Here is a 13,811-nt window from a genome sequence, read left to right as displayed (position 1 = left end):
TGCGATTCTCCGTGGATGTGCGCATACTTAAAAAATAAAAAATATACAATAACAGCCACCCTCGGAGCAGATTCTGCCTCTCCAGCAGAACTTCTGCAGCTCCGTTGTCACGCATTGTGACGTAAAACGCGTCAGAATGGACCGCTTTGCCAGAGGAGGAAATGGGAGATCTCCGTGAGGAAAACACAGAGAGAAGGTAAAACACTGCCCATGTGCTTATATTACCCAGATTATTAATGATACAAAGTGGGTTGATTACCGGTAAAGCCATCCTTTAAATACTAAATTAGCTGTCCTTGATATGAAAAAGGTTGTGATTTAGACTACTGCAAGACTTGGATTGTTACATCAAATAAATCTTCCCAGGGGAACGCCAGTGCCATTTAGAGCTTATGGTGTCAAAAGACACCCTATAAAAAGACATGGGTGTGGCAGTAAAGTTTGCAAGGTGACGTGTTTTTGACTGGTTCTTTCCTGGAGAAGATTTCTTCCTTGTTGGTGGCAGCTGATGGGCGGGGGGGGGGGGGGTTGTAGTTTGAACAAAACCAAATCAAGTCTTCTTGTTCACTGTGATGGATCATCCCAGACGTGTATAAAGATATAGACTGAGAGTGTCTGAGATACTTAACCTGACCTGGCCAGATTGTTTGTTTCACAGGGCCATCTGAGAACTTGGAAACTGTTTGGAAAAGGGCAGGCATTTTCAAAAAATACGCGGCAGGTGATTGGACGAACCATCTGTCTATCACGGGCTAACTTCAACCATTAGGACCGCCTCCTCCTTCCTCAGATGCTGATTGGTCCACATCACTGATGGAGTCGAGTCAAACGCATAATCTGGCAGCATGGCTGGATGGATTTCTCGTATGATTGTGATCTTGCGAATCCAGCTGCCTCACAATGTTAGAAGATAGTGGAGCAGCTGCGTTAGTGTTAGGTCAGGCTGTAGGTTAGGGTTAGGGTTAGGTCAGGCTGTAGATCAGGTATTCTACTGTAGGAATCAAACTTGACTTGACATCAACATGTCTGTACACTGTGATGATCCTCAACAGCTGATAAGGAAGGAGGAGTAAACTGACTGTACACAATATTAAGGCCAGCAGCTCTCTCCATGGAAGCCACTGACCATCTGAAGGTGGAAGTGACTGGACCATGCTTCATAAATAGACGCTGCAGCTTCTGTTGTTGAACTGAACCCAATCTCCATCACTGCTTCTGTGTTCACAGCCAGTCTACTGTACTGCAGTTTGTTCAGTCAGATCTATCAATCAGAAGTCATGACATTTTGCAAACCACTAGCCAACAAAAAAGTTCCTATAAGTCTTCAGTGTAATTTATCAGTGTAATTCATGAAGTGATCGGACAGAGCCAAACAGATAAATTATGGTTATTAGAATATAAGGAGAATATATGATTTGTTGTTTTATTTAGGTATTTATTGGATTCAGATTTTTTATTTAATTTTTTATAATATGCCAGTCGGTGTTCACTTTTATCCAAGGCACCATATTAGCCTACTACCCTGAGTGTTTTTTAATACAGATGGCCCAAGTGGAAATAAAAGCTCTAAACCTAGCAATTTTGGTGCCTTACTCTATGAAGCTACATGGGACTCCATACTACATGGGACTCCATACTACACGGGACTCCATACTACATGGGACTCCATACTACACGGGACTCCATACTACACGGGACTCCATGCTAGACGGGACTCCATGCTAGACGGGACTCCATGCTACACGGGACTCCATACTAGACGGGACTCCATACTACATGGGACTCCATACTACACGGGACTCCATACTACATGGGACTCCATACTACACGGGACTCCCATGCTACACGGGACTCCATACTAGACGGGACTCCATACTACACGGGACTCCATACTACACGGGAATCCATGCTACACGGGACTCCATACTACAGGGGACTCCATACTAGACGGGACTCCATACTACACGGGACTCCATACTAGACGGGACTCCATACTAGACGGGACTCCATACTAGACGGGACTCCATACTACATGGGACTCCATGCTACATGGGACTCCATGCTACACGAGACTCCATACACGGGACTCCATGCTACACGAGACTCCATACTACACGGGACTCCATACTAGACAGGACTCCATACTAGACGGGACTCCATACTAGACGGGACTCCATGCTACACGGGACTCCATACTACACGGGACTCCATGCTAGACGGGACTCCATACTACACGGGACTCCATACTAGACGGGACTCCATACTAGACGGGACTCCATACTAGACGGGACTCCATGCTAGACGGGACTCCATGCTACACGGGACTCCATGCTACATGGGACTCCATGCTACACGAGACTCCATACACGGGACTCTATGCTAGACGGGACTCCATACTACACGGGACTCCATACACGGGACTCCATACTACACGGGACTCCATGCTAGGCGGGACTCCATACTACACGGGACTCCATACTACACGGGACTCCATACTACACGGGACTCCATACTACACGGGACTCCATACTACACGGGACTCCATGCTAGGCGGGACTCCATACTACACGGGACTCCATACTACACGGGACTCCATACTACACGGGACTCCATACTACACGGGACTCCATACTACATGGGACTCCATGCTAGACGGGACTCCATGCTACACGGGACTCCATGCTACACGGGACTCCATGCTACACGGGACTCCATGCTAGACGGGACTCCATGCTAGATGGGACTCCATGCTACACGGGACTCCATGCTAGACGGGACTCCATACACGGGACTCCATACATGGGACTCCATGCTACACAGGACTCCATGCTACATTCAAGTCATTGGAATAAGATTGTGTACATTTCTATGCTTATTATGTCAGCTGACCCTCCCAGAAACTAAAGCCCGATTGTTTCTGGTTTAGGAATCAGTCCTTCCTCTTTGGCTTTCCAGAACACATTCCTACAGGCTTAACACCATGGAAAACACAAATATGACACAGCTCTCGAAGTTAATGTTTCTGGTGTGTGTGATGGTGTGTCTGTATGAGTGTGTGTGTGTGTGGGGGGGGGGGGGGGAGGATGTGCATGTGTGTGCTTATGAAAACACTAGCCCAAACTTAACGTTCGTGTGGCTAAAAATACTGCATGTTTTCCTCAGGTGCTATTTATAGCTCTCACGTTGAGCCCCCAGACAGTCCCACACGTCACCAAGCCCTACCAGCACAGAGGCTGCAGTGTGTGTAGGCATAGATGTGTGTGTGTGTGTGTGTGTGTGTGTGTGTGTGTGTGTGTGTGTGTGTGTGTGTGTGTGTGTGTGTGTTACTGTCACAATCAGAGCGTGAGGGAGGGAGTATACACCCGCGATGAGGAAATACAGAGCAAAAATGCAACTTCAGCAGGTGTGTGTGTGTGCGCGTGCATATGTGTGTGTGTGTCTGTGTGTGTGTGTGTGTGTTTGTGTGTCTGCGGCTCTGTGCTCATTCTTCTGTCAGGTGTTGTGGTTAAGGAACGTTAAACAACGGAAACACAACACACATACACACACGTGCACAATCTATCTTTACAGCAATCTGCAGTGTTTGCAGTGCAGTTGCAATGGCTGTGTGTATATGTGTGCACTGCACAAAACCCCTAAGAATCCAGAGATATTATTGCCCAAATATTACAAGATATGATGCAAATATTATTGTACACATAGTGGATAGTCTCTGATCATAAGAGTCACATATTTCATGTTTGGAGCATTCCAACTCCAGAATGGGACCACTTTATACTGCTAGAATCTGGAGTTCAAGTCATGCCATACTATGCAATAAAACCATTTCACAAGGTCATATTACACACATTATGACAAAAATAAGATGTGTCCTGGTATCCTAGTATAATGTCCTCACAATGTATATTGAGTGCATAGCCTACTGTATTTGACCAGATATGGTGAATCAGAAATGGTATTATTCTCTTGAGAAACTCGGAGATATGCAATCGTCATATTTCTCGATTCTGACCCTTTTCGCCCAATGGGGTCTGTGTGTGTGTGTGTGTGTGTGTGTGTGTGTGTGTGTGTGTCTGTGTGTGTGTGCGCGTGTGTGTGTTTGTTTGTCTTTCTGTCTGTCTGTCTCTCTCTTTTTGTTTGCGTGTGAGTGAGTGTGTGTGTGTGTGTGTGTGTGTGTGTGTATGTGTGTGCATGTATGTGTGATTGTGCGTGTGTGTGTATGTGTGATTGTGCGCATGTGTGTGTGTGTGTGTGTAGTTGTTAGCATTTTGACTGAGCGCATAGCAAAGCAAAATCACACCATGCCAGCCTGAGAGGAAGGGAAGGTGCTAGCGCTGACTGCTGCTTTTCGACTTGGCCTTTTGGACGCCCACACACATCATGACAGAGCCACGTCACTTCCACACAGCTATTTATACCTTTGCCTTTGTGTCTTTTTAGGAACAGCGTGGGTCTGCGATGCGTCGGTGACTCACTGAGTGGAAGGAGGAGGGAGGGCAGGGGGAGGAAGGGGTGGAAAAGGCAACAATACAGACGGAATCCAGTGTGAAGAAAATAACTGAACACTCACTTCACATTTACACTTGAGGCATTTAGCTGGCAGTGTTATCCAGTGGGACTTATTGAGCCCTTATTGGACACTAAGGTATTATGTTTTGGTCATGTATTCATCGCCAAATTGGTAGATCTTGTTAAATAAATAACTTGTTCATTAATAAATGACTACATGGTTTCAACGCAAGCCCAACGGTATAAGAGGCAGCTCTATGTTTACGAGGACACTACGTGAACTTGTAATCAGTAGAATTTGGTGATCGTATTGATGATTGAGGTTAAAATCGCTCATACTTTTTCTCTCTCCTGTTCCTGCAGGTCTCATGGTAGGCAAAACCAAAGGACATTGGAAGCCATAGAAAGAGGATCTACCTGCACTTTTCTCTGAAGCAAAGTGAGTATTTAGCCTTTAATGTTTGGTGGGGCGGGGATGGGGGGGGGTGGGGGTTAGCTTATGCAGGAAATCATATCCTCCAGATGTTTGTAAGTTGCTTGCCAAAGTGGCTGGTAGTATACAGATTTAAAACACTAACAACTGACAAACACAATTTATCTTGTCTTTCTGTCCTCTCTAGATCACTGAAGGATTCTTCACCCTTTGGATGAACTGGAAAGAGGGACAACGCAGAACAACGTTAGTTTGTTTACAAAATGGCGACAGGGGAGAGGCTGTTCTGATGTTGTCCTCCAAAGCCCCGCTTTTATTTCTACTTCCTATTTCCTGTTTCCAGCCTGGCTCAACAATCAATTTACTTCAGCCATGGAAGGGTACTTCCTATGATTTTGAGATCCTTGGCAGCCCTTGAAGCTTCAGCTATCATGCTTGGCAGTTCTAGGACCTTCTAACCCCCCGAACCTTTACCCCACCATCCCAACCCCCCGGCCACCCTTCCTCCTCCTCCCCCTCCTCCTCCTAACCTACAAAAGAGCATCAGGAAAATGGAAGCTCGCGAATCAGCTGCAAGTGGGCAGAAATGCCCAAATAACGAAGTGGTGAGGGAGAAGGTGCTTCTGCAAAGGAAATGGGTGTCAGAGCCCTCTGCCACCACCAAACGAAGCACTTTTGCTGACCCGGAGGCGAAGCGGCACTCGCACCGTGACAGTGTGCCATGTGGCGCTACCGGCGGATCAGCACCACATCAGAAGTATGCACTCACAGGGAATTCTGGGAAGCTGCTATCAGGGCCTTCTGCAGTTGGGGCCATAGGAGGCCCTCCATCTCAAGATCCCCAAGGGCCCTATGCTCAGGGGTTCCCCAGGGGCTACTCCTACCAGCTGGGCCAGCCGTACCCTCAACACCCCCAGACTGAGCGCTTCCTCTCAGGAGCCAAACCCCAGCCGGGCCTGGAGCCTCACGCCTGGCCCTTTGCTGGGCAGCTGCCCTCAGATGACCTGTACCCTGTGGGACACCCAGGGCACCCCCACCCCCATGGGGCTGGAGGAGGGAGGTTTCCTCGGCAGAAATCCCCCAGTTTACCAAGCTCTTTCGGACAGTATTCCCAGTCAGGATCAGAACCTGGGGAGGAGGGCTACGTCAAAAAAGAGCAGAAGCCGAAAAAGCCTGGGAAGTACATCTGCCACTTTTGCGGCCGAGCCTGCGCTAAGCCCAGTGTTCTGAAGAAACACATCCGCTCGCATACTGGAGAACGGCCATATCCCTGTGTGCCCTGTGGCTTCTCCTTCAAAACCAAGAGCAACCTTTACAAGCATCGCAAGTCACACGCTCACGCCATCAAGGCCGGACTCGTACCATTTTCAGAGCTAGCCGTGACCCGCGGCGGGGACCTGGACCAGGCGTCCTCATTGGGTGAGACGGAGGTCCACTCAGATGGAGAGCAGAGCACGGACACAGATGAGGAAGGCGTGGAGGGCTCCACCATGCTGACAGCCAAAGGCAGCCCCATCCCGCAGATCTCCTTTGAAGCTGAAAAGACTACAGGTAATTTCCCTTTTTTGAAACTTAAATTTGGTGTTTTATACAATATAGCTTGCGATTTTTAGTCTGCCCACTTTGACGCAAATCTTATACTTGGAATATTAAGTATATTTTCTTCAAGTAAATCTGTCTTTTTTGCCTACTCCGGCTGACTCTATTCACTTTTATTCTTTCTGTTTTATCTTCTCTACTCTACTCTTGCTTTGTTCTACCCTATCTGCTGTCCTCCACGGTACTTGCTATGCTCTATTCTACTTCACACTGTATCATGCCCCTCTTGCTTGACTCTGTCTCACTGCTCTATTCTACTTCACACTGTATCATGCCCCTCTTACTCAACTCTGTCTCACTGTATAGGTGGTGTGGAGCCAGCGTATGCTGACTCAGCTGAAGAGCTGTCCATGGGGTCTATGAAAGTGCCTATCCTTATCATCCCCAAACCAGGGGGAGTCCCCTCCACAGGGATGGAGTGCCCCCCCTTTCCGGACATAAAGGGGTCACACCACATGACGGCTTCCCATGCTGTGGGGATGGGGCATGCGCCGGATGACTCCCCCACCATCAAACAGCGGCTGGCGCTGAGGCTGACCGAGAAGAAAAGCCAGGACGCTGACTCCACCACATCCCAGTCCCAGAACCTCCTGAGCCCTCACAGTAAAGGCAGCACTGACTCGGGCTACTTCTCCCGCTCCGAGAGTGCTGACCAACAGATCAGCCCTCCCAACACCAATGTCAAGTCGTACGAGGAGATCATGTTTGGTCGGACATGGTACTACCGACCCAACTCTCCAAGATCCAGACAGTCTTTCACAGTAGGCATGGCTGGAGCTGTAGGCCCAGCAGACCCCAGCAGCCTGGCTAGCTTAAAGCAATCAGGTGCTATTCTGGACATGGGGAAGATAGCCGAGGATCATATCTGTTTCAGAGGGGATGTAGGTATCTCTGGAGATCCTAAGCAGTATCCAACAGGACCCTGTCAGAGCAGTACAGGGCTACTAGAGCCTCCTTCAGATTCTGGGACCCTTATTAGGAGTAATTCCATGCCAACTTCCTCTCCCACCAACCTCAGCGTCCCCCCAGGGATTCGAGTCAGCCACTCCTTTGATGAGATGATTACGTCAGATGATGTATTTTACCCAGCAGGCCTTCGCAGGCTGAGGAGGCAGGCTGCCTTCGAGCACTCGGCCCATGAAGCTCATGGGGGAGAGGCTGAGGGCTATGGACATCTGCCCAAGAACATGGCCTCATCTTTGGGATTGAAGATGGGCGAGCGCAGCCCGGGAGTACCAGAGCAAATCGCCTACAGCCCCTATGGTACTAAAGTTAGCATGTCAGAAATCGCCACAAGGAAAAGGAGGAAGGAGAAGAGTGTTGGTGATGAGGACGACAGCCCTGGGCACTGTGACAGCAGCTGTAGCGGTTCTGTGGAGATGATAGGGGACTATGAGTTCAGACAGGGCAGCCTTGATGGATCGAGGGCCACCCCAACTGGAAAGGGTTCCCTATACAGCTCTCACAGTCAGACCGATAGCTTTGATACCTGTGGCAGCATGTGCTCTGAGGACATAGCACTGTTCCCTGACTCTGAGGGCAGGAAGGCGGCTGGGAACGTCATATCAGTCATCCAACACACCAACTCCTTGAGCCGACCGAGCTCCTTCGAGAAGTCAGAGTCCTTGGAGCAGCCAGGCTACCAGCCTACAGATAAAGCGCTATCCAGTCAGTACTCTGAGCAGTCAGACACAGAGATCTTTGAGGATGCACTTTGCCCTGAGCCAGCCCTGCTGAGAACAGAGAGCATGGACCAGCAGCCGCAGAGCGACAGCGACCTGGTCTCCCTCTCATCTTCCTCGGCTGCAGCTTCCCCTGGCCAGCCGTACCACCACAAACTAGTCCGGCAACCCAACATCCAAGTCCCTGAGATTAGGGTGACGGAGGAGCCAGACAAGCCTGAGAAGGAAGCAGAAGCACCAATGACCAAGGAGCCAGAGAAGCCACAGCAGCATGTGATGGAGGAGTTCCAGCTGCCACAGAGGAGTGACACCCTCTCCCAGATGCCTTCAGAGAAGCTCCCGCCCAAAAAGAAGCGGCTGCGCCTGGCAGACATGGAGCACTCATCGGGGGAGTCGAGCTTCGAGTCCTGCACCAGTCTCTCTCGCAGCCCCAGCCAGGAAAGCAACCTGTCCCACTCATCCTCCTTCTCCATGTCCTTTGACCGAGAGGAGGGCCTCAAGTCTGTCTCCCCCACCAAGCAGGTACACAGATGTTGTCCACTGCATTAGTACTATTGCAACACATTCTCATTCCGACTGCGTACTATATCGCTGCTCTGTCACACACCTTGTGCGCCGGATATCAACGAGCACGGCACCCTTCTGGGCAAATAATGTACACCCACGGGCGCACCGTTAAACAAGCACTGTGCACATGTTGGCGTGCGCTAAATGTTATGTTATGCCTTGGGAGTCACAAGTTAGGTTTAGACATTGAGGAGGGGGTCTCCCCAGGTTAGGTTTAGGCATTGGGTATGGGGTTAGGGTTAGGAAAAGGGAAGAGGGGGGTTAGGTTTACGCACGTTAGCCACATGGTTAAGGTTTGGATATGGGTTAGGGTGTCCAGGGGAATGCTTGGGGTCTAAGGCTTCCCCTTGGAAGACCAGTTCCAGCACCAGCCCCACAGCGTAACTTGCCCTTTGCCTGACCCAACTAGGTGCGTCCGGGTGCGTTCCATAATAACGCCCGAGGTCTGATGGCTTAATTAACGGGGCGTCCCTGGGCGTACATTATTTGTGCACAAGGGTCCCATGCTTGTTAAGACCCGATGCACAAGCTGCATGACAGAGCAGTGATATAGCATGCCGTCGAGTGAGAACGGGCTGACTATTGAGTACCTGCACTATGGTTATGGTAGATGTTAAGGGGAACATTATTTTCCTGTTTGCATTTTTTTATACATTTCTGTTTTTATTGTGTGCAAATAAATAAAACTAAACTACAACTACAACTAAATTAAGCACCATTGGCTTTCTGATTCTGAACCAGGATGAGTTGTTGGCCTCTGGTGGTGGAGGTAAGCAGTCAGAGTTCCTGACCGTTCCTGGCAGCGGGCATTCCAGTCATCACCAGCAAAGGGAGATGAGGAGGTCTTCATCGGAGCAGGCCCCCTGTGCACTGCCCACGGAGTTGCCAGAAATGCGCAGCAAATCCTTCGACTATGGCAGCTTGTCCTCTTCCTCCAGACAGGGCGAGCTCTACTGCAGCGCCTCAGCCATGAAGGAACGCCGGCGGGGCTACCTCGTGCGACAGGTAACATAACTCAACTACCATTGTTATTATGGCCTTGGTTTAATGAATTCACGCGGTGGTCAATAAAAACCCGATAAAGTATGAACTCTAGCCGGTCATTGACTTGATTGCTTGGTTGATTTATTGATCCACAGGCTTCATTGAGTGTTTACCCAGAGGCCACTGTCCAGGAGCCAGGGGGTGGGGAGATGTCAATCAAACAGGAGAGTTTGGAACATGGGGCGTGGCCCGGCGCAACAGGCCCCGCCCATGGCAGCACTGATGTAGCCAGCAGAACCAAGAGGATTGGCGGTAGTAGTGGTGGTGAGTCTTGTTTATTCACCTTATGTAGTCCCTCCCACTTGACTCAGTTGTGTTATGACTTCCTGTTCAAAACTGTCTGTTTTAACTGGTCACTACAGCTAAACAAAGACAAAACAGAGGTGATCGTCTTCGGTCCCAAAGAACAAAGACTTAAAATCACTGCACGCCTTGAGTCTCGATCCCTGAAGGATCAAGTCAAAAATCTTGGCGTTATTATTGATTCCGATCTCAACTTTAACTCCCACATTAAGTCAATCAGAAAATCTGCTTTTTATCATCTTAAAAATATAGCAAGAATTAGGGGCTACATGTCCAGACAGGATCTAGAAAAACTAATTCACGCCTTCATCTATAGTAGGTTAGACTACTGCAATAGCCTTTTCTCTGGTCTCTCCAAAAAAGAACTTAGGCAACTTCAGCTCATTCAGAATGCTGCTGCTAGAGTTCTAACAAAGACTAAGAAAGCTGATCATATCACTCCAGTTCTTAAGTCATTACACTGGTTGCCAGTGTGTCATAGAATAGATTTTAAAATACTGTTATTAGTCTATAAATCACTTAACGGCCTAGGCCCAAAATACATCGCTGAATTGCTCCCACCGTATGAACCGTCTAGACCTCTCAGGTCAGCAGGGTCAAGCTTATTAACTGTAGGATCAAATCAAATCATGGGAAGGCCGCATTTACCCACTATGCTTCTGCTAGCTGGAACAAATTGCCTGAAGACCTCAGATCTGCCCCAACTTTACTTACTTTTAAAAATAGACTAAAGACTTTTATGTTTACCGTTGCTTTTAACTGCTGACAGCGGTTTTAAAACATAGATGATTGTAATTACTGCTAAAAACTGCAGGTCAGGGGGATGGTTCCGTAATATATATATATATATACTCACAAAAGGGTGAGGTGATGCGTCAGGAGGGACGCACGCGTAAGGGGAGCTTACTAGAGCCGTACTCGTTTTAAGCAAGGTTTTGAGAAAAAGACCGGCCTATTTGCCGACGGGCAACAGATGACGCAAGGTACAAGCGGTAGTATGCTTGCCGTCCAAACTGCAGTATAGAGGAAAAGAGGACACCGTACCCAGACCTGAGTTTTATGTGTGTGTAGTCATGTTTATAGTCATGATGTCGGGGGACTCAACATAGATAAATTGATTTATTCTATTATGCAAACCCAATGAGTCCTCTATAAGTTTTTTGCTCTTTTTGCAACTGCTGCGCCTGTTGCTTAACTCATTGAGTGCCATGGACGAGTATGTTCGTCATTTCGTTTAGTAACGTAGAGTGCCAAGGACGAGTATGTTCGTCAATTGCGTTTTTTGACGGTGGGACGTGGATCAAAGCCTCAGGCATCTCCTGTACAAATATGGGACCTATTGAAGGTGTATAACCTATTTTACGGACTCATTAGGTGGCGACAGTGCTCTCCAGATTACAGAAAGGTCCGGAAAACAGCAGGAAAAAGCCGTGATCAAAGAGAAACCGATGCATGCTGCAGCCAGAGCCATATAGATTGCTCTGTCTGCAGCTGACGTTGGCTGCGAACATCAGTCAATCCGTGCCCACAACTGAGCTCCTCTGCCTCTGTCTGTCTGTCTGCATATAGTTTCTCCACACGATTACCCGCCAGAAAGGCAGCACCCGACGCCGAAGGGCCAAACCTTTCCCTGCAGTCCGGTTTGGCATTTCCGTGTCGCATTTCCGAGCCGCCCGGCGCACAAAAGGCTTAATTTCACAAAAGGCTGAATATCTCAGCTTATAATTTGAAATCTGTATTTTTGCTCAAAACAACCTATCTTCTCCGGCTCATAACTAAAGAATGGAAAATGATATCAATAAACTTTTTTTTGCAGATGATAGAAGAGAGTCTCATCGTTCTTTGTCCGTGTTCGGTGTTTACATAGTAATATCACACAATATTCTGTGGGCCTCGAGAAATCACTGAAAACGCTCTGAAACTCTGGCACTGGGAGCGTCCGTTCTCCAAAAGTGGCTGGCACTCAATGAGTTAATGCACTTTTTATACTATTTTTTTAAGTTTTGTTGTGATGCTTTTAAATGTCCATTTTATTCTCTTCTTTTATTCTTTTATTTTCCTGTCAACCATTTTATGTGAAGCACTTTGAATTGCCTGTGTATGAAATGTGCTATACAAATAAACTTGACTTGACTTGACTTGACTTGACTTGACTTGACTTGACTTGACTTGAGGTAAACAGCCTTACAGACCAGGGCCGGCGCCAGGATGAAATGACTGAGGGGGCTGTTATAACTGGCGAGGGGGCTGATTTTTTTTTTTTTTTTTATATGATATTTTTATATCGTAAAACATAGGTTATATACCCGCTATGCCTATTTCTGGACTTTTTAACCATAATAACCTCTTAAAAGCGCAATAACACAAGAAAGACTACTATTCAAAATCAAATAAAACATTTATTTCACAGCAGCAGATTAAGGCATTAATAGAGGTTCAAGGGTTCATAGGTTCAAATTTAATAAATAGCTACATCTCTGACATCTTGTGACAACCAAAGCACAGCAAATAGCGCTTCCCTGCCAATTCTGAAACAACAGAGCTATGTTTACAGGGGGTAGCCTACATCAACTTAAACTGATCAAATTTGATGAAGACTGCAGAAACAGCAGCCTAAACATGTCAGGTACAAACATTGCCTAACTGGCCTTTATAGATTAACTATTCTTTAAAAAAAAAAAAAAAAAAAAAAAAAAAAAATTCAAGTGAGGGGGCCGAAAATTGAACTGAGGGGGCTAAGCCCCCTGAGGCCCCCTCGTGGCGCCGGGCCTGTTACAGACTACTTAAAGGATATTATGTTGTATCCTCTAAGTACATTATGTATGAGCAGATTTCTGGAGTAAGAACTAGAAGACCATTGTAAAGTGTTATCCAGTGAGCAAGCCGAAGATACAAAACATATTTAGAGATGCTTAGTTGTGCCATTTTGGGGGTCTCTCAGTATGACGATCCTGCCTTATAGTACCATGATAGTGGTGGTGCTAATGCATTGCTCTGCCCATTGAACTACACAGGAAGATAATTGTTTATGCACACGAATGTTTCCAGTCCAAGAGTGTGACAATAGCATCTGTGGATTATGATTTAGGGTAGAATTTCCCTTTAAACATGTTTGATGTCATGGCACATATTGCAATATAAACCATGTTTGTTATTGGAAGTGCCTGCCAGTGGGCAAATTATTATATTTAATCATTTGACGCTTGATTGCCCCTAATGGGAAATTTGGTTTGCAGCAAGGCAGTACAATACAAGGCAGTACAATACAAGGCAGTACAATACAAGGCAGTACAATACAAGGCAGTACAATACAAGGCAGTACAATACAAGGCAGTACAATACAAGGCAGTACAATACAAGGCAGTACAATACAAGGCAGTACAATACAAGGCAGTACAATACAGTACATACTAGAAATAAACAAAGCATTATGTTGTGTTGTTTTTATCCAGGCCATGGCTCCCACCAGCACCACCAGCACCAACAGCACCACCAGCATGTGCTCCAGCAGAGTATTAGTGAGGACAGCCTGCAGGACGAACCTCTCTATCAAAGGTGAGGAGCTCTGGGTTTCTGGCTTTCCCAACACCTCCCTAATATCACACATAGCCTCTCATTGTTCAGCTGAGAAGGAATGAATGATCTTATGAAATTATTATTATCATCACTTGTGC

The 13,811-nt window shown here is 47.3% G+C and overlaps 1 protein-coding gene across 1 annotated transcript in view; it reads left to right on the top strand.

Annotated features, from left to right (window-relative positions):
- Positions 1-5,493: 5,493 nt before the first annotated feature.
- Positions 5,494-13,811, top strand: part of hivep2a (HIVEP zinc finger 2a) — a gene marked incomplete at its 5' end in the record, with an annotated part of 28,075 nt that continues 19,757 nt past the window's right edge. Inside the window, 5 exons of the mRNA XM_083643760.1 lie at positions 5,494-6,493; positions 6,848-8,745; positions 9,532-9,795; positions 9,930-10,098; positions 13,590-13,692. Of these exons, the coding sequence (XP_083499886.1) occupies positions 5,494-6,493; positions 6,848-8,745; positions 9,532-9,795; positions 9,930-10,098; positions 13,590-13,692 (3,434 nt within the window). The remainder of the gene's footprint in view (positions 6,494-6,847; positions 8,746-9,531; positions 9,796-9,929; positions 10,099-13,589; positions 13,693-13,811) is intronic.

The sequence above is a fragment of the Poromitra crassiceps genome, assembly GCF_964638095.1.
Source record: "Poromitra crassiceps genome assembly, chromosome: 9".
Classification (NCBI taxonomy): Eukaryota; Metazoa; Chordata; class Actinopteri; order Beryciformes; family Melamphaidae; genus Poromitra; species Poromitra crassiceps.
Note: the sequence above shows the minus strand (reverse complement) of the source record. Positions and strands in the feature narration are given on the sequence as shown.